The following is a 21,064-nucleotide window of genomic DNA, read 5'->3' as shown; positions in this document are numbered from 1 at the left end:
TTACACGTCCTGCTACTATATGTGTGTCTACATATAAGGTGTAGGAATCTCTTAATGGTGTGAGGCCTTTTGGGAAAAACCGTGCGGGCTTGGCCCAAAGCGGACAATATCACACCATGTTAAGAGTGTCATTGGGCTGTTTAAGCCCAACAACTGGTATCAGAGCCCAGGTTCAGCGGAACGAGTATGGAGATGGCGGAGTGATGGTGCAGGGCGGTGCACACACAAGAAGAAGCTAGTTGCGGGCTTCGGTTACCATAATACTCTAACAATGTGGGTGGCACACAGTGAATCTCGAAAATTGACCCGTGGATCGTGGTAGTGGACCACGTGGAACTTAGTTCGAGGGGGAGATTGTTGGGTGTGCGAACAAAGTCCCACATTGGTAGCTGAAAAGATTGGGAGTCTACATATAAGGTGTAGGGATCTCTTAATGGTGTGAGGCCTTTTGGGAAAAACCGTGCGGGCTTGGCCCAAAGCGGACTATATCACACCATGTTAAGAGTGTCATTGGGCCGTTTAAGCCCAACAGGATCACATATCTGTATCTATCTATTGTATTATCAATAGCTATAAGAACGGGATAGCAGATTAGCTCTTGAATGAGGATCATCAATGGAGCTGAGTAATGCTCACCAACTAATTTGACCATTATTTTGGTAACAACAATACAGCAGCCACAAATTGCATCAAACACCTAAAAACCTTTACTTGAATATATTTTACCGATCAAAATGTTTGACCTTTGCTTTAGGAATTGAGTGACTCAACCATTCTGATCATGTTGAATCCTAGAATCAGTATGAGGCATGAAAATGAGGTTAAATGGTCAGTGCTGATAGTTTCTCTTTTCTCATTAGGCAAATTCTCTCCCTTCCTTGTGTGCATGCCACGTGGTGGTTAAGCTTGGATAATTCTTGACTGAGACCTATGTGCTTGAATTGTCTGGATTCGTCAAAAATTGCATAGCATCCTCCTCCAGGCTAGTATCACTTTGTTAAATGCAGTCAAAACCTCAATACCTGCAAAATCTAATAGATTGGGAACAATGATGCTTTTTAAATAAATTATGCATAAAACATAAATATGTTTATTTGTATATATGTATATGGCTTGTGCAATGACTAGGTGGTAATGAGTGTTGGTTGATAATAGTGGATTTAGCAGGTGTGTCTGGTTCTAGTTGTTGGTCTTGTGGGTTGAATATAAAGAATGATAAGAAGTGACACCAAACAAAAAGTCCAAATGTAAAGTTCGCTCATACTAAAAAGTTTGATCTAGCTCTACTTATGAAAAGCTGGTGCTGGTCTTTCCTTCTCCAAAAGATACAGCAAATACTTGCCAATTTTCCAAATTATGATTGAGAAATGTCTTTATAAAGCTTAATGAGTTTCTGTAACAATAATCAAGCTCGTGAGTTTTATGTCATAGTTTTCCCTGTCACACTTTTTGCTTCATATATATTAAGCAACTGACGTTCTAGGATGGAGCACCTTTCTGTTACAGCATGCCTGTCTCTTGGATTTGATGTATTTTCCAATACAACTTCAATTTTCATGCCTTGCTGTTTCAATACTATTTGATTGGAATTGTCTATGAACATCTGTGGTCTCTACTAATAAGACCTATATTTTTGAGTAGTCAAGCTAGACGCTATAGAGTGGTGGACGGGAAGTGTGGAAGAGGCAAAATGTTTGAAGATACTCGAAAGAGCTGGAGAACCAGAACTTCTGATGGCAGAGATGACTTCAGAGCAGTTGAATTCATCTGGATCCTATCGAGCAAAGTTGAATGTATGTTCTTTTCCACTTGATTTTGCTAGAAGTAGTTCAGTCATGATTCCATCATTTTCAGGCATCGAGGCAATCCGACCTGTAGAAATCTCTTGATAAAAGCTTTGCAAGCTGCTGGACTTGCTGAAAGAGACGTTAGTCCTTTTATGCGAGTTAGAGTTGTTGGATTGACTAGAAAAAGTACCCCATTGAACTGCTGCACACAGGAAGGCTTAATTACAACACAGAATCCAACTGAGAAACATGTATCGAAAGTGGAATACTTTTTAAAAAAAATAAAAATAAAACCTTATATCCTGTCATCTAGCCAATATATTTCTCCATTCTGTACCAGTTCCATCTCTAACTGATGTATTACATAGCAATACAAGGTTGCAGAGGGTCAGGCTTTTGCTGTTACAGGGATTACACCAATAAGCTCAGAGTCGAGCACCCTTTACTTGCAAGCAAAAGGGTCCACAGCCAAATGTTGTCTTCGTCTCCTGTAGCGGTTGAGTGTTTCGAATAAGTATCTGCTGCTATCATGCTTTTACTGCACAAATTTATGCATCTGATACCTGCTCCTGCAGGCCCTTTTCGTCCTCGCCAATCAATTCATTGTGCAAATTGCACGAAGTTCCTATATCCAGGTTAGTCTTTGGGGTAATATATGGAGTCAATACTTGTGCGCCTGAACTCTCTGTTCACTTGTTTTGTTGCTTGGGTTCACTCAGGGAGTTTGATATTGCTGCAGTGGTTGTTTTTGCGGGGCAGCAGTATGCAGAAGTTGTAAACTACTTACAGTATATGACTTCCCTCATAGCAACCAATATAGGACCTCTTATTTTTTTTTTTTTTTGGTAACAATGTGAAATTACCATTAACATCAGCAAACAATTACACTTATAGAGCACCTAATTATCTGATCTCAGAATATTAAGCCTCCAACAAACAGAAAAAGAACCTAATTACAAGTAATCTGTCTAATAAAACTCCTACATTTCTGCGCTTTCTTAGACTGTTGAAGTAATTCTATCCTTTCTATCACTTCTCTCTTAATTTTTATAACTGCCTCTTCAGTATTTACATATCTTCCTTGAAATTTTTTTGTATTTCTTGCTCTCCATGTATAGTATATCATCGCTAAGTGCACTGCAGCAATCACTTCTTTTTTGAACTGTTTCCAATGCTTCCTTTTAATCTGCTCCAACATTTGCTTAACTCCTGTATACTGTACTTCTTGCCCTATCCATATATTCAACTCTTGCCTTACTGCTGTTATCCATCCACATTTAGCAAACAAATGATCCTGAGATTCCAATGCATCCTCATTACACAAAATGCAGTGAACATTTTCAACCTGTATTTGCATCCCAATCATCCTATCCTTTGTCAGCAATTTCCCAAGTGTTGCTAGCCAACCTATGAATTTGTGCTTAGGTTGAGCTACTGCTGTCCATACTAAATCTGCAACTTCCAGCTTCTGTTGTCGACTAATTATTGCAAGATAGCTGTGATTAATAGAGTACTTCCCTGCAGGATTTAGAATGTATCTGTCCTGTGAATACCACTCCCTCATCCCTTCTTTTACTGAGTTTAGCTTCCTCTAATACCAGCTGCTATCTGAAGGTGGTGAACGAGTCCATATATCATGATTTGACTTCATATAAACCCCATGAACCCACCTTACCCAAAGTGACTCCTTGTTCAATATTAACTACCATACAAGCTTCCCAACTGAAGCTATATTACATTCCTTACATCCCTTGATGTTTAGACCTCCCATATTTTTAGGACAGCAGACTTTATCCCATGCAACCAAGGCAACCTTCCTCATCTCTTCCTTTTTGCCCCACAAATACTCTCTGCATAACCTGTCTACTCCTTTCACCACAATTTGAGGGAGGATAAAAACATTCCCCCAGAAGCTATGGATAGAGAATAAGACAACATTTACTACTTGAAGCCTTCCTGCATATGACAATTGTTTAGAATATGTGACATTAATTCTGTGTGTGATCTTCCCAATCAGCATTTGGCAGTCCATCTTATTCCATCTCCTAGGGGATAGAGGTAGTCCCAAATATTTGATAGGAAAAACTCCTTCAATGAACTTTGTTCTATTCAGCAGTTGTGCTTTTTGATATCATCTCCAACCCCAGCTACAAAGATGTTTGACTTCTCCATGTTGGCAATCAATCCTGAAACTTTACTGAAGTGATCAAGGGCTTCCATCACTCTATTCACATAACTGGTATTGCCTTTACAAAATATCATCGGATCATCAGCAAAAATAAGATGAGTCAGCTTGATCTCTTTGTACATTGGATGAAATCTGAAGTCTGGTAACCTGCTGATTATACTCAATGTTCTGGACAAATACTCCATGACCAAAACAAACAGCAATGGTGACATAGGATCACCTTGCCTCGGTCCTCTCTTACCAGCAAAATATCCATGCCCTTCTCCATTAACTTTAACTGTGAACTTTGCAGTAGAAACACATATCATGATCCACTATATAAATTTGTCAGGAAAACCATATCCTCTTAAAACTTCCTCTAGAAACTCCCAGCTCACCATGCCATATGCCTTTCTTAGATCAATCTTCATTAAGCATCTAGGAGTAGTCCTCCTATTATAATGTCTAAGTAGATCATGGCATATTAATACATTATGCATCATAGACCTTCCTTGTACAAATGTTAATTGGTTGTCTGCTACTATATAGCTGATTGCTGGCTTTAATCTGGAACATATCATCTTTGATATATATTTATATAACACATTGCAACATGAAATAGGTCTATATTGGCTTGCAGTTTCAGGAGCCTCCACATTAGGTATCAAAGCAATGTTAGTGGTGTTTATCTGTCTAAGCAATCTTCCATTCTGAAAGAACTCCAATTTTGCTTCAGTAATATCTCCTCCCACTATTGGCCTTGTTGCTTTATAAAAATCACTCCCAAATCCATTTGGACCAGGACTCTTATTGCTGTCTATCTGGAACATAGCTTGCTTCACTTCCCTTCCCAAGAAAGGTTGCATTAATTTATCTTGCTGTGGTTCTGATAATCTGCTTCCTTTTCTGATTATACTACTGAAGGTCTTCACTCTATCATTTGTTGTCCTCCCTAGTAAATTCTCATAGTACTCAACAGAGGTATATGCAATTCTATCTGGATCTGTTAGTCAATTACCAGAGCTGTCTTTTATCTGAGTAACTGCCTGCTTCAGTTTTCTGTGCTTGATTACTGAGTGAAAGTATTTGGTATTATCATCTCCCAATCTTATCCATGTTGCTTTGCTCCTTTGTTGTAAATATACTTCAGCTAAGTAGGATGACTTCCTAAACTTTTGATATGCTTTAACTTCAGCTTGTTGATACTCCATATTTAAGGGTCTTCTCTGCAATTGCTCCTGAGCCTTCTTTAGATTAGTCCTGTCTTTATTTGTTTCTGTCACTATGTTATTAAAAGCTTGTGTATTTAATGCTTTCAGTCCCTTCTTTAACAGCTTCAGCCTTTTAACAACCTTGAACATTTTGTACCCTTCCAAATTAATTTGCCAACCTTCTTTGACTATCCTCATGAATTGTGGATGCTCTGTCCAAATATTGCAAAACTGAAAAGACCTTCTGATTCTTTGCCTCTCTTCTACAAATGTCACCTTAGCAGGACATTAATCACTAATCCCTTCAGTTAGGAATCTGGCAGTACACTCTGTTATAGTAGTAAGCCATTGATCATTGATAAAAATCCAATCAATTTTTGAGAATATTCTATGCTCCTCATGTTTATCACTCCAGGTATACCTATTCCCTTGTGCTGGCAATTCCATTAATCCACACTCCATTACATAGTTATAAAAATCCACCACTTCAACCCATGTCACTTCCTTTCCACCTATTCTGTCATCTACATTCAACACTGCATTGAAATCACCTATTACCATCCATGGTTTGCTACATCCTCTACTATGATTGATTAAATCTTCCCACAGCCCCCCTTCTCTCCTCCTTTGTATTAAAAGCATAAACATATGTTACCTCAAAAGCTAGCTTTAGTGGTACATACAGAACTTCACATGTTATTAATTGAGCAGTTTTTTCCTTAGGATTTAACTGGTAGTAATCTGGCCTCCAGGTGATCCAGATTCTACCATTATAGTAACATTCAAGGTTTGTTACATATTTTCATCCTGCAAACATCGTTTCTGCTACCTTCTCCATTCTCTCTTTTTTTATTTTTGTTTCTAGTAAGCCTATCAAACCTACTCTCTCCTTATTGCATAGGAGCTTAATCTCCTTTTGCTTATTAGGAGCATTAAGCCCCCTTATATTCCAGCTTACTAGACTAACCATCCCCATTGTGAGGAATACTTAGACCACCCACACTACTTCCTTCCTCCCCCCCCCCCCCCCCTTCTTTGATCAAATTAAGTTCCTCTTGCTTGTTGAGTATCTGAAATGAGTTGGACTTCTCACTTGTTCCATCTGCCTCACCATAGTCTTACCATATTTATTAGGTGTTTGCCAGTCTTGTTCTCCATTTCTTTCCTTTAGCGCCCCATGATTCTTAACTACATATTGTTCTGTTCTCCCTACTGCTCCTTTCCCTGCATCATATATCTTCTCAGTTCTATTTGCTTTCTGAACTTCCAAGTTTGCATTGTTCTCATTTTGCCCTTGACCTTGCTTCTCCACCTGTGTATCTGCCAACTTCTCTTTATGCATCTGTTCAATCTTTTGAAATTTCTTCTTAATTCTACACACATCTTCTTCATGCCCATACTTAAAACAATGATTGCACAAAGATGGTTTCCAATCATAACTAACCTCTTGCTCTATTATTTTGTCTTTTTCATTCCTAAACTTCACCACATCAGGTAGTTTAGTATTCATTTCAACCTCCACCAACAGCCTTGCAAACTTCAATCCGATCCTCTTCTTTGTGTTCTGGTCCACCATTAGAGGTTTCCCAATCAAACTTCCTATCTTACTTAGCCCTTTTTGACTCCAATACTTGAAGTCCAAATCTGGTAATTTAATCTAAATTGGTACTGTCAAGAGTTCCTCCCTAGTGAATTCCAACTCAGGTGTCCAAGCTTTGACAATAAGAGGCTTATTATTAAAGTGATATATGCTACCCTCAATTACCTCTTGTTTCCCTATTGCAGTATCAATTCTAACAACAATTACACCATTTTTTAGCATTGCAATCCTGTCAACCCCATGTTTCCCCCACAACCTCTGTATATATCCTTGAATTACTGCAAATGGTGGATGAGCCCCAAGCACATAACATATCATAGCATTTCTCCAGTACTCAACTTCTGTACTTATATCATCCAACTCCATTTCAACAAAATGAATCTCACCTGTCGATTTCGGTTGGACATACTCCAATTTGTACCCAGCATTTGATATTTTTGTAATATCAAAGTTATCCCACACTGAACTCTTCTTCCCCTGTACTTTGTTCATCTCATCTACCTTATCGGCCCATGATTTCCTTCCATCACTCGCATGCACCGTTGGATTACTGCTTGTTGATGCTTTCTGAACTTCTTCCCATACTTGAACTGCTTCAACTTCCTTCTGCTTCTCATTTCTAGGCATTTTTGTTACTGTTCCATTGACATTAGGGCTCAATTGTCCATCTCCAGAATTTTCAGTTGTTGTTACACTTCCTTTAGTTCCTCATTGATTGTTGCTACGTAATTCCGCTGCTTCCTTCGCCATTAATGCTCTCTGAGACGGGATACGTGCTCTCTTACCCATGGTAGGCGCAAGTTAGTTAACATGCACCGAGAGAGAGAATCGCCATTTTAGAGATACTACCTCTTATTTTCTGGAAGCAACTTATTGTGTATTTATCATCCTTCTATCTTCTAATGACATTTATATATAAAACATTCAGAAAATCCTGTTATTCAACTCTAACACGAGACATCTCGGTCCGTATTATTATTGCTGCATCCTTTATAAACAGAACTTTTCCTTTTATGGTCTTTGCATGTATCCATCCAAAACATTATGTCATCAACGCACTGTTTACAATATCCCTGATTATGTCAGTAGAACTCAAATGTTGAAGCTGTGGTGTTTCTCTTATTTTTCACCAAGTTGAAACAGTGATGTTTTTGCAGGTTTGTTTTTGCAACATTTTGGGAAGGCTTTTCTGCACAATCATATAGTTTTTGGAATAATGATTTTGTAACCACTATGACTTGAATGTATCACATAACCCATGCAATAGTCAAAATTGAGTTTTCCTGCCAAACCAAAAATATATTGGCCTATTTACTGTCGCCTTCATCTGGCTTCCCTTAACTAGAAACTATAGATAATTCTGAATAAACTAGAAAAAAGATCATTTTTCTCTTAACTAAATTCACTAAATCTTGAAAAAATTAACTTTCGACAGAAAAGAAAAGAATTGTAATGTAAATAAGAAGTATAACTGAAGAGTCGGCCATGAAATCCTAATCGAAACCCAAATAAATGAAGGGTGCTGCGTTTTCTCAAATTAAACAAGTTGATTTCTTAAAGAAAGAGAAAAATCTTATAGCAATTGTCAGTTTGTCACTTATATACAATTGCCAAATAGACCACTTACAATTTTGGATTTAAACAAAATTAAAAAAAAAAAAGAGGGACACAGAAAAAGAAAAACCAGCCCCACCTACAACCGTTTGGTCCAGAGTCATTTGGGCTAAATAAAGAAACCATTGTTGATTCTTTTGGTAAAAAGGTAAAAGAAAAAACTTTACAAATTCCCCAATATCTTTAACTCTCAGTAATTATTAAAAATAGAAGCATAAAGAAGCTCATTCCAAACATCAGGAACTCCAGGAAGACACCAATGTATACAATCTGCATAACTATTTGGATTTGCAATCTGTTCTTCAGTAAGAGAGTCCCATTGTTTCCTATAGATAGAAGGGTGGCCTTCTTTTCTGTACTCTGATAACTGTGTTATGTTGAGTAAGTGGACATCCAATCCTCTATTTTTAAGTTCATGCATAGTTGATTCCACTATTTTCATCATGTTTGGATCTGATCCATTTCCTTGGTATCCTTCTTCTTGTATTTGCTCTGTTTCACTGTAACAATTTTCACCTTTTGCTTTGCCCCATTCTTCAGCCCTGCAATCAGTGGCGGAGTGACATACAGTAAAGGGTAGTTAGTTTATTACTCTTTGTCTAAAAATGCATATATAGTGTGTATATAGGTCAAAAATTATATTTTTACATATATAGTATTAAATTTTGAACACCCTTAATGAAATTTCTGGTTTTGCGACACCTAAAATATCACCTGATACTAATAATTGGGATTTCAGTGTTACTGGGGCGAATGAACGACCCTTTGGTCTATGAGGATGTTTTAGTAAGTTTATAAGATTGGTGATTGGTCAAATCAGCTCTTTTGATAAGGAAGCATATTTGACGAGGACCAAAAATGTCTCACTTAAACATTCTTGAATTTAAAACTATATACGCTGTGATCTATTTGACTTTCATTATATGAGAAAAGGTAAAGAAAAAAGTTTAAAATAATTGAAGGGCGCAAGCAAAATTGACTCAGACACTACTGTTATAAAAAGCAAATAAATTGAAGGGTGAGAGTGTCTTGAGATTACCTTTCATGAACCGGTGACATGCTCATGAAGAACAATTTGGTTTTGGAGCGATTGACATGGATTTCCAACCAGTCAGCCCAAGTCTTCAAGGCCATTTCATAGCTTCGTAACATTTTTACTTCCTTGTAAATTCCATCAGACCTCTCAAATGAACCCCACCTGAGATGATAATGATGATTATAACTACTACTTAGTAGTTATTTTGATGGTTGCCTAGTGACTACCCTTGGAAATAAGATACGTAAGATCATATGCTATAACCAGGTATAGATAGACTAATAATAAAAAAAATTTAGACTGCCAGTTTAAATAAGTTAAATTTTAAATTTACTCACAAGACTTTGATATGGGGGCGTCTCCACCAAAGGTAAGTGTTGAAGACAATAAAATCTGCATTGGTCCAACGGCTACCATGCTTTTCAATGGCATTTGCTCTAACAATTCTCTCAGGGAGACGATGGTGTACTGGGTCATCTGAGTTTGATTCCACCAATAATGGTTCCCAGTAGAATTCTATTGTCGCATTATAATCCTGCATTTGCAACGCCGATAAGATTTTAGCTTTTGATTAGTAAGTATCTGATAGATCACCTTCATATATAATATTTAAAATATTTAACTTAATATATATATATATATATATATAAAAAACTTCTTTTTTACATGTTCTAGTAAACTACTTTGTGTTATATTTTCAGTTACTCATCTAATCAAAGAACCAGCCTTCTTAGCTCAGTGGTAGAGCGCGTGGCTTTTAACCACGTGGTCGTGGGTTCGATCCCCACAGACGGCGTTTTTTGTCTAGCTCTCCTCGGGCACTATGCATAGTGGGAGCTTAATGCACATGGTAGCCTTTTCTTTTTTTTTTTTTTTTTTTTTTGTACTTATCCGACCAATTATATGGACAATCATTTTGGTGTAAATTTTTCTTAAGAAATTAATGTGTAGATCCAAGTTTAACTCAACTTAAATTCATATATCAGGTAGGTGCATATTGGCCCTCTCTAACACATTCTTGATTTAGTAAGGCAAATTTTTACCATAGTAGGTATAATTAATGAGAAACAAATTATGAGTAACAATTAGACACTCCTATCTCAAATTAACATGAACTAAGTTGACTGCACAGTCAACTATGAAATCTGATTATCAAACTTAATCATTCGATCGGATTTCTATCTGTTTTTGATAAGTGTGAACTTCTGAAGTTTGAAGAATTAAGGTTAAATTTTGGTCATAAGAGTTGGTCACACAATTAAAGTAAGCTTATGACATGTAAAATAGGACAAACAAAGCATTAATTTTAAGCTTTTCTTCTTGGGGTAAACATTAAGGTGTTTTATGTAAACGCTAAAACTTTTGTTATCCTTCATATAAAATTTTAACTTTGTCCGTTGATATTGACTCTGACCGCTAAAAGAATGTTGTTGATCTATCAAAATACATAAAAGATGAATTATTAACCTAACAAAACAACATCGAAACTTCCAAATTTTGGCAGTTCTTGAGTTATTAACCAAACCAAACAACATCTCAAATATTGTGGTGGGATGAATAGGATCTATCCCTCTTTAACCAAATATCTAGGGTACTCTACGAAAAATCCTAACCAGGAGCAGTTCTCCCTTTAAGGAGGCCTTATGCAGCGCAAATCTATATTAGCGAGGGCCCAATGCAGATTACAAATACCGGGTGGGAAACCAAATAAAATTGAGAAAATAACATGTGAAACTTGCAAATTTTGGCAGTTCATTATTGGAGAAGAATGGATTTTTTTTTCCCACTTACTTTAACTTTGAAAATGATCAAGGAAGCGTTGTATCTGTAGTGCATGGATTTAAGAGAAGATTGAACTGCTGTATCTATCAAGCAAACCATGGAAACCCATTGGCCTCTGTTCAATGAATCTCCCACGAACACAAGCCTTTTATTCCTCAATTTCTCCAATAATGCTGTGGCATTGAACCTTTTTTAAGACGAAAAACATTCCACCAAAAGCTCAAAAAAGCTATATCCAAAATACCAAAGAAAAAAGAATGCATATCATGATCACTTGCATATATATTTTTTCAAAAAAAAAAAAAAGGACCAAACTAAACAGAAAAAAAAAAAAAGACATGTGTAGCTCGTTCCATTGAGAAAAGTCTTTAATAAGTCATAAATCGTAATGCCACTCACAACGACTTTATATATTAACATTAATGTAAACAAAATTATACTATCAAGTAATTTGGAAAAAAGGGCAGGTTACTTGCTACAATATGCTAAAGTATTAATAGTGTAAAAGTTCTTTATACTTGTCACCGTACATAAACTCTTTATATACTCTTTTTATGCATGCGAAAATAGATACTGTATCATAACATAGTATCTATTAGCTATGCTTCAATCTAAATTAGTAGGGGGTTCATTATATGATTTCTACTTCATAGTTAACTAATTTTACTCGGGCCATCCTCTTATTATACTCTATGGAACTCTCTCTCTCTCTCACACACACACACATATATATATTTGTCCAGAACCTAATAAGCGGTATTCTCTAAAATTCAGAACTGATAAATTTAAAATTCTAGCTCCGCCTCAGAGAGAAAAAGTCTCATTTTCTGTGGATAGGAAATTAAGAAAGAAAGTAAAGGAAGAATGTATAAAAAATAAAAATAAAAAACCTTGGGATATCACAGTGATGAGGTTGCCACCTCCAATGTTGGTAGTTCAAGTCTTTTCTTCCAAACTTCTGGCAAGCTAACTGATCAGACATGAACTTACAATCCTGTTCCTTGTATAGAGGATATGACTTGTTATCAAAAACCCACTTACCAGAAAACAAATTACACTTATCTGAAGATGACACCAAATCATCATTTTCATGACTTCCCATAGCCAAATTATTGTCACTACTGCTATTACTATTACTGTTATATTCAAACAAGAACCGGCCACTCTCTCCACTCAAGTAAACAACTCCGGCCACGAGCGAAACAATTAAAAGAACAATGAGAGAATGGAAACTGCATTTGATATCCCAAATGGCCGTACCATTATTTCCTGGAACTGAAACTATTAACTGGTGAGCTTTAGCCATGAAAAAGTTACTAATTTTGTTCTTCACTGTGGTGAAGGAGTAGGAAACATTTTGTTCTTCCATTGTGGTTTTTATTATGCTCTAAAATACGTTATGAAAATATTTTTTTTGAGGGTTTAGCATAAGTGCGTTTGGTGAGAATGAACTTTCAAGGTTTGTTAAATGATGAACAATTGGGATATATGGAGTAAGTGGGACTGCATTCTTGGTAGTTCAGCTAAAGCAATCTGGTCAAGTTACTTCAAAGTCATGTTTTTCCAAAATTTACAAAATTGCCCATGAAAAAATATATAAATATAAATGAAGAGAAGAAATTTATAGGGGGATAGAATATTGTTCTTGGGTGGACAAATACACCACTGCACCTCTAGTTGTTTCCTTTTTTGTGATTATTAATTTATGTTAATGAATGAAGGTCAGTCTAATTTTTTGTTTAAAATGGTGGTGCTCGGAACAATATGTACCCGCACCTCAATTATTTTATTGGATACTTATTATTTTTCACCAATAGAAATATCAGATAAATCTAGCGAACTATCAAGGTTTAGACAAATAAAAATAAATTACCAGCGTCTTTTCTTTACTAAAATCTAAAGAATAAATGTTTGTCTAAGCTGTGAAATTTATATAAAGGGTATACAACTAAAATGGCGGATCAAAGTTGTATCCTTCCAAATAATCAAGATCAACGCCATATCTGAGGTTTCACAAAAGAGAAGAATATTATATGCATTATATTGAAGGTAACATTTTTTGTTTTTGTTTTGGTGAAACCCGAATTTCTCAGAGTATATGTCAACATAAAAGAAAGCTGATACTATAGAGTTAAAGGAATATCAAGTGAGAAAGTTTCGTTCGTGAATTATTGATCCTAGAGTTCAAACTAGTAACTTTTTCTATTTTTAAGATTAGTTCGAACTACGTTCACCAAATATAGAATTAGATTTTTTATTTGGTCTCTTCTTTAAGAAGTTTCATCATAACAACGAAAAGTTAATCATAAAAATCGAAAAGGAGCATCAGAATAAGAAAAGGAAATTTTTAATAGCGAACTACAGCAATGTTGCTTCAATGTGAAGATGATTTATCATTTCTTTATTTGTTCTAGGGATTTAATCTATATGCATAAAAAGTGCAAAACAAATTTATACATCGGTGTATTTTAACCTGTTGTAATTAATAATCTCATTTACTTTTATTTTACTAATTCTATTTATTGTAAACAATATAATTATTTTTTAGATAATCTGATAATATAAATTATTTTACACCGGCAGCATATACGAAGAAGGCATATTCTTGTTTTATGTATTCGGAATGTTTGAGGCCAAGTTTGGCAATGCACTAACCTTTGGAATTAAGTTGAGCTAAATATCGAGCTCATAGGATTTAAATTTTCTTGTTAAGTTATTTCTCGGAACGTGACAGGATAATAATTAGACAATTAAACTTAGTTTAGTGCCAAAATTAGAGGGTTGTTTTAGGCACAGAAAACCAAATTGCTTGGTCACCAATGATTCTATAATTGATTGTTAACGAATGAACTATCTGGAAGGCACATGCATTAGGTGAGGAGTGGGTAATATCTCTAAATCCAGATTAGTGCTGACGTGAAGGCTCCTTTTGACCATAATTAATTTTCTCTATTAGTACCCTACTTCCAATCCACCTCCATACTCCGATTCAGAATTTAAAGCTTATGATTCCTATAACGATTTCGAGTTAATATATATAATAATAACAAAATTTATAGTTAAATACTTATAAATATTTAGTAAACTTTTTAACATATATATATATAATTTGAACAAAAATTACTGTATTCACCTGAGTAGTGGTGGGCATAATTTGGGCAAACCCGTATTACAAATAGAAATCCGAATTTCTTGCATTTTTGGTTTGGATTACGAATTGAGTTTCGGTTTTGATTTTTAAAATTTTTGGATTTCAGATTGGATGTTAGATTTGGTACTTCAGATTTTTGGATATTCTGAAATCTAAAATTTTTATACCTTATATTCCATTAGACATTAGTTCATTATCCATATGCCGGTACTAATATGTCCAACACCATACCAATTGGATTAGCTCATATATTCAATACTAATGCTAAGTAACTCTGAGAATACTTTCTATTTGGACATGATTTTACTATTGTTAATTCTTATCAGTCTTATTTATATTTTTGTTGTATAACCTTGATAATAGTTTTAATACTTGCACGAATACTTTATTTGAATGAGTGCGGTGAGAATAAGGAACTAAGGTAATTTAACATGAATATTTCATTTGGATGTTCATTTTTTTAAGAAGAAGAAACAACTCAACTTATAGGCTCAAAATTGAAGATTCAAAATATCCAAACACGTAACTACTGCTTATTTTCAGCTCCATGTTTTTTTATCCAGACACGTAATTGGTTAATTACAAATTCAGCTCCCGCGCTTAAAAAGTACTTTTAAGTACTTAGTGCTTAATAGCTACTCCCTTCGTTTCAATTTAGATGAGGTAGTTTGACTCGGCACGGAGTTTAAGAAAAAAAAAGAAGACTTTTGAAACTTGTGGTCTTAAAAACTTGGGTAAAAGCTTTGTAGGACCATGATATTTATGTGATTTTAAAAGCTTTTCATTAAGGGTAAATGGGTAAAATGAAGAGTTTAAAGTTAAATTATTTCTAAATTTAAAAATATGTCATTTATTTTAGAACAAACTAAAAAAGAAGTATCTCATATAATTTGAAAGTACTTAAAACGCTTGAACCACTAACATTGTGAATCCGACCTTGCCACCACCAACCCCTCCCCACAACAGGAAGAAATATAAATAAAACTGTCTACCGTACTATGGAAGTACCGGTATATAAAATAATGAAGCTCATGAATCATGTGTAGGGATCAGTTAACAAACTACATCTGCTGTTTTCTTAATTCTCCTAAAAAATATGTACGTCTTGGTCAATTCAGTAAAATATGTTGTTAAATTATAGTCAACATTTTAACGAAAAAATTAGGCACGGACTCCGTGTGAAATGTGATTTTATCTTATATGCCTTATTATTTACGGATCTCCGTGGGTAGTGTTCCGCAGGAATATTTCCCACGGAGAACTCCGTCGTTAATGCATATGAAAATTATTATAATTGTTATATGAGTGAACTAACAAACAAAAATATCTTTTTGTATCCGTAGTGCCAAAATTCTTTATATACTCTTTTTAAGGCCAAAGTTGGGGCCAAAATTTTAGGGTATAGCCAGTTTTCGGACTGATCAATCAAAAATAGCCAGTGTTTATCAAGTCAATGAAAAATAGCCACTGTTTTGCTGTAATAGAGACCGGTCCAACATAATATACTGGAGTTCGGTGCACTTGTGTATGAACTCCAGCATATTATGCTGGACCGGTATACTTTGCTGGCTCCAGTATAATATACTGGAGACTGGAGCACTAGTGCTCCAAACTCCAGTATATTATACTGGACCATTATACTTGCTGGAACTCCAGTATATTATGCTGGAGTTCTAGTGTATTTATGCTGGAACTAGGGGTGTTCAAACCGAACCGGAAAACCGCACCAAACCGAAAAACCAAACCAAACCGATTAAAAAACCCGACTAGGTTTGGTTTGACTTGGTTTGGTATTGAGTAAAAAAACTCGAATCAAACCGACATATAAATATATAAATTTTATTTATATTTTTAAGACATTGTAGTGATATTTCTTTAGAAAATGTAGAAATATTTTGGATCCTCTCATGTATTAACCTTGAAAGCGTAAATTAACAAAAAATTATTCTTAGACGACTAAGAAAATAACTATCATGAGTTACTAAAAAATTTCTCCCATTAGAATATTTTAATAGATCATATGTTTGTCAATTTTTTCCATATTTACTAAACATACATTCACTTATCAAAGCTTTATCTATAATTTTAATAACGTAAGATTGAAATAATATTCATGTAACAAAAAAACCCGAAAACCCGAAAAACCCGACAAAACCGAACCAATCCAAACCGATATAATTGGTTTGGTTTGGTTTTGATAGAAACCGAACCAACCCGGTCCATGTACACCCCTACTCATAGTGCTTGATATGTTTCGCGTTAAGAGAAATTTGAGTTAACATTTTAAGATTTTAAGATTTAAGATTTCGAAAACAATCTCTCTACTTTCCCAAATAGGGGTAAGGTCTGCGTACACATTACTTTTCCCAGACCCCACTTGTAGAATTATATTGGGTATTATTGTGGTTGTTATTTTAAAATTTAATTTTTTGTCAAATTGACCCTCGGAAAAATGAGTTGGAGAAATTTACCCTTGCATGTGAAAAGTATTCAACAAGTTGGGTATGTATCTTCTTTTCTTCTTCCTTTTTTTCTTTTTCTCTAGTGTCTTTAGTTTTATCAGTATTTTCACGTAAAAATAGCACGGGCTAGCTAGTTTTCGGACCGGTCATTCAAAAATAGCCAGCGTTTGCAAAGTCATTGAAAAATAACCACTATTTTGTTGCAATAAAGATCGGTCCAGCATAATATATCGGAGATCGGTGCACCTGTGTATGAACTTCCAGCATATTATGCTGGAACTCCAACACCCGAAAAGTTCCAGCGTAATATACTGGAGATTGGAGCACCTGTGTGTGAACTTCCAGTATATTATGCTGGAGTTCCAGTATACTCATGCTGGAACTCCATTATAATATGCTGGAGTATTTTTTGGATTTTGAACAGTGTTTTCGTTCAGAATTATCTTTACATGAAAAGTGGCTAAATTTCGATTACTTCTGAAACCGTGGCTATTTTTGAATGACCACCTGTAAATATGGCTATTTTTTAATTTCTCCCTATTTTCAGCGGGGGATTCGGCAACTTGGATTAATAACGAATTGGGCCCTGATACTTGACACTATAAGGCCATTCAAACTGAGGCCTACACTGACTCTTGGTCAAGTTCTTATCAACTAATCATGATTAAGCCTAATACAAAAAGGAAATTAGGGATTAATTACATAAATAGCCAATCGGATTCACTTTTTACATTTTCTAATTGGTATACATAGATTATACACGGTTATATATATTTTTATTATATATAGATTATACATATATTATATCTCCGCCGACTATTTTTAATTTAAGCGGCTGGATGCGGCAACTTAGGTTAATTCTTAAAAAAAGTATATAATCAACTTTGGTTAATGGGCTTAGACTGAATTCTCTTTTGAGCGCATGACCCTAATAGTTTATGAAATTTTTTAAAATGTGACCAATTTCACTAAAAATGTGGTTTAGCCTAAGAAAATGAGAGAAATTCATACTTTTGGATATCTTTTGTATTTGTAAGGAACGGAATGTAGTGGCGGTGGATAACTAATTTTTTGTAATCATGTGGTCCAGATCTTAATGGATTGGATAGGGTGAATTGAGAATTATTGAGAATGTTGAATGGTCCAGAAGAGCCAAATATTTCCACACGAATGTGATAAAATCCTATTTATACGATGAGAAATATAGGTGGATTTTGTGCAGCAGTCACATTGCCATTAATTGGAAAATGACTAATAGCCCGTTTGGCCAAGCTGCAAAAATCAGCTTATTTTGGAAAGTGCTTTTTTTTAAAAGTGATTTTCTCAAAAGTACTTTTGGTGAGAAGCAGTTTGTGTTTGGCTCATTAGTTTGAAAAGCACTTCTGAGCAGCATTTAGTGTTTGGCCAAGCTTTAAAAAACTGCTTCTAAGTGTATTTTTTTCAAAAGTGCTTCTCAAAAAAGTGCTTTTGGAGAGAAGCTACTTTTTTCTGTTTCTCCTCAAAAGCACTTTTTTGTCCTTCCAAAAGCTTGGCCAAACACCTCATGTTTTGGCCAAAAATGCTTTTGACCAAAAAAAAAAGCACTTTTGGCCAAAAAGAAGCTTGGCCAAACAGGCTATAACCCATTGGGGTATAGAATCATTTTCAACGTTCAAAAGCCATCAAATTAGACAAATCTCACCAATAGTACAAATAATATTAGTAGTAAAAAAATATTGTCGGTCAACCTTTTTTCCTTCTTTTTTTTTTGGCTAGTACTCACTGCTCAATCGTAAAAATTGCACGGGCGCTCTATTTGGTCGCTCACATTTAACTTATACTCATATTTTTAAAATTATTTAACCTATACCCTAATTTTTACAACTTCAGGCCCCTCCTTCTTCCTGCTACCTATGCGCTCCTTTCTTCCTCCTTTCTTTTCATTGGAAAACTGTAGCGTGGAATTATGTATAACGAACATATACATAAAGGAAAAAAGGAAATCTTGCTTTTCTTTCTGTACGATGAGGGCAAAATAGATATCTGAAGGAAGAGATCTTCATCGTCTACTGTATACGAATGATATAGTATTGGACCTCCTAATTTTGATGTTGTGATTGCAATTTTCAGCACAATGTGCCTAAAGCCAATGGATTCCATCCATGACTCGAATATTGCTGGCCTAAGTTTACATAGTAATGTAAACTGCAGTGTTACTTGATGAACATAAATGGTGCAATTTATGAAATTTTTCCAAGCTACTGCTACAAACTTAATAAGATCACTTCAGCTTATCTTAGTGCTGAAGTTTTTACAAATGAACCAAATAACTTCAGCATCTTCTGCTGAAGTTTTTGAAAAAGCTTTATGACAAAACTAATGAATCCATGACAAAACTTCAGCTTGAATCAAGGACAAAACTTCAGCTAAAACATGCTGAAATTCAGCAAATGGAGAACAAAACTTCAGCTAGTAGAATGCTTAAGTTCAGCAATTACAAACAACTTCAGGCCCGTATGCCTGAAGTTTACGCGAAAAGTGAATACGCTTGCAATTTTCTTTGCATAGCGGACATAAGTTAAAACGTGACCCAAAAAGCGGGTATAGATGCAAATCCCCTTACTCAATCCATGGTGGTTGAATTCTTGAAAATAAAATGCCAACAGGCCCAGCTAGGCCCAATATAACTCCCGAAGTCCCGAAAAGAGAAATATAACAAATACAATGTAATTAATCTCTAAGTAATTTGTGAATAATTCAGAATGAGATAGCAAATAAAAATCTATGGTGGTATGGACTTAGTATTATCCAGGTGGACACTGAGAATTTTTAAGTGCATTCAAAGAAGAAATTGTGGTGTGGAAATCCTATCTTTAATGGCAAATTGACCTTCAAAAGCAGGACCAATTACAGGCTGTTTTGGATAACTCAGTCAGGTGATATTCACAAGCCCTAATCCTATGGGCCCTCAATTCTTTTTCATTTCTCAATGCCTACTATCTCCATTGACTAGAGATTGGCTGCATTGAACTGTCCACAACGTACTACTTATATCTTTGACAATTATATGCTAGAAGAATGTCAATTTACGATATTTAAAGCTCCATATATATATATATATATGTCATAAATATCTTCTTACCGCTTGACAGAAAAGATGCTACTCTCCACTAATTTGTAGATCGAGTGAGGTCCTACTTCAGCATTAGTCATGTTAATAGTCTATGTTAGGAGACGGCAAACGGATGGGACGGATCGGATAAGGTTCGGGTTAATGAAAAAACGTATAAATTATCCGACCCAACATATATTAAAAACGGATAAAAAACGGGTTAACCGGCGGAACCATATTATCCATAGCTTCTTGAAAATGATCACTTTTGATAGAATTCCTAGTCTCCCAAACTTGGGGAACCCCCAATTTGAGGCTTTAAAAATGTAAAAGTTAAACCCATTAGTTATCCATTGATTATCCATTTTCTAAATGGATAATATGGTTCTTATCCACATTTGACCCATTTTAAAAAAGTTCATTATCCAACCCGTTTTAATACGGGTAATTAACTGCTTTCTTTTAACCATTTTGCCGCCACTAGTCTATGGTAACCTACTCTCTATTTCACTTGCAGTATGTAATTAGCATTGAGACGAGAACAGATTATGTTTATAATATCTTCGTTGTTTTCTTGATTGTGGGTTGAAAATCTAGGAAGGTGGTCCAGTAAGTGTAGCAAATTAAAAGGAATTTAATATTAAGGTCCCAAAACCCTCAAGTGAGGGCATGGAGCAGTGTGGTTAATTTCAATAAAAGCATGTGACACATCCTCATGGGGTCCCAAAACGCCAACTCTGCAAAATATTATGTCTACTTTCTTGATTTTCAGATATAAGTCAATTTTTTCATTAAATTATATTGCAAATTCAACCAAAACCTTGTCCTATCGACCCAATGATTATGCGTGTTCTTATAGCCAGGACCCAGGGTCTACCTTTCTTTGTTTTCTGTGTCGGTACTAATCCGAATGCGCGCCACATAAGATTTATTAAAGTGGAAGCACTTCACACTAGAAATTTTTATCATTCTTAGAGTTCAAACTCGAGACCTTTAGTTAAGGGCGGGAGGATCTCATCCATCACATTACAAAACCCTAGGTAGTTACCTTAATTTTTAACTTGACCAATATTATAAAACATATAATCTACTGAACATTACTACAACTAAACTAGTCATGACCGCTTGGTTATCGATTAATCATATTACTTTATCATTTTAGT

At 35.2% G+C, this 21,064-nt stretch overlaps 2 protein-coding genes and 1 non-coding gene across 3 annotated transcripts; 1 reads left to right on the top strand and 2 right to left on the bottom strand.

The window, feature by feature from the left end:
* Nucleotides 1-3,896: 3,896 nt before the first annotated feature.
* On the bottom strand, nt 3,897-5,315 carry LOC109212859. Its single transcript, XM_019376556.1, has 3 exons — nt 4,973-5,315; nt 4,593-4,906; nt 3,897-4,289 (listed from the first exon to the last, which is right to left on the bottom strand). The coding sequence occupies exons 1-3, from the start codon at nt 5,313-5,315 to the stop codon at nt 3,897-3,899; spliced, it is 1,050 nt and encodes a 349-aa protein (XP_019232101.1).
* Nucleotides 5,316-8,315: 3,000 nt separating this feature from the next.
* On the bottom strand, nt 8,316-12,639 carry LOC109212866 (protein trichome birefringence-like 34). The gene is made up of 5 exons (XM_019376564.1): nt 12,088-12,639; nt 11,207-11,384; nt 9,754-9,950; nt 9,419-9,577; nt 8,316-8,921 (listed from the first exon to the last, which is right to left on the bottom strand). The coding sequence occupies exons 1-5, from the start codon at nt 12,564-12,566 to the stop codon at nt 8,570-8,572; spliced, it is 1,365 nt and encodes a 454-aa protein (XP_019232109.1). The 5' UTR covers nt 12,567-12,639; the 3' UTR covers nt 8,316-8,569.
* On the top strand, nt 10,140-10,211 carry TRNAK-UUU. The gene has a single exon. It is a non-coding gene; the product is annotated as a tRNA-Lys (tRNA).
* Nucleotides 12,640-21,064: the final 8,425 nt, after the last annotated feature.

Source organism: Nicotiana attenuata, unplaced genomic scaffold (assembly GCF_001879085.1).
Source record: "Nicotiana attenuata strain UT unplaced genomic scaffold, NIATTr2, whole genome shotgun sequence".
NCBI lineage: Eukaryota > Viridiplantae > Streptophyta > Magnoliopsida > Solanales > Solanaceae > Nicotiana > Nicotiana attenuata.
The sequence above is the reverse complement of the archived record's forward strand: the minus strand, read 5'-3'. Positions and strand labels throughout refer to the sequence as shown.

What these genes read in the sequence shown, in the direction of transcription:
- LOC109212866 (XM_019376564.1), bottom strand. Translation starts at nt 12,566, where the DNA reads ATGGAAGAACAAAATGTTTCCTACTCCTTCACCACAGTGAAGAACAAA. An exon ending in CATCACTGTGATATCCCAAG is followed by an intron (nt 11,385 to 12,087) that starts GTTTTTTATTTT and finishes GTCTTAAAAAAG; the next exon opens with GTTCAATGCCACAGCATTAT. An exon ending in CGCCCCCATATCAAAGTCTT is followed by an intron (nt 9,578 to 9,753) that starts GTGAGTAAATTT and finishes TTATCATCTCAG; the next exon opens with GTGGGGTTCATTTGAGAGGT.
- LOC109212859 (XM_019376556.1), bottom strand. Translation starts at nt 5,315, where the DNA reads ATGTTCAAGGTTGTTAAAAGGCTGAAGCTGTTAAAGAAGGGACTGAAA. An exon ending in TCAGATAAAAGACAGCTCTG is followed by an intron (nt 4,907 to 4,972) that starts GTAATTGACTAA and finishes AGAATTTACTAG; the next exon opens with GGAGGACAACAAATGATAGA. An exon ending in ATGTGGAGGCTCCTGAAACT is followed by an intron (nt 4,290 to 4,592) that starts GCAAGCCAATAT and finishes AAATTTATATAG; the next exon opens with TGGATCATGATATGTGTTTC.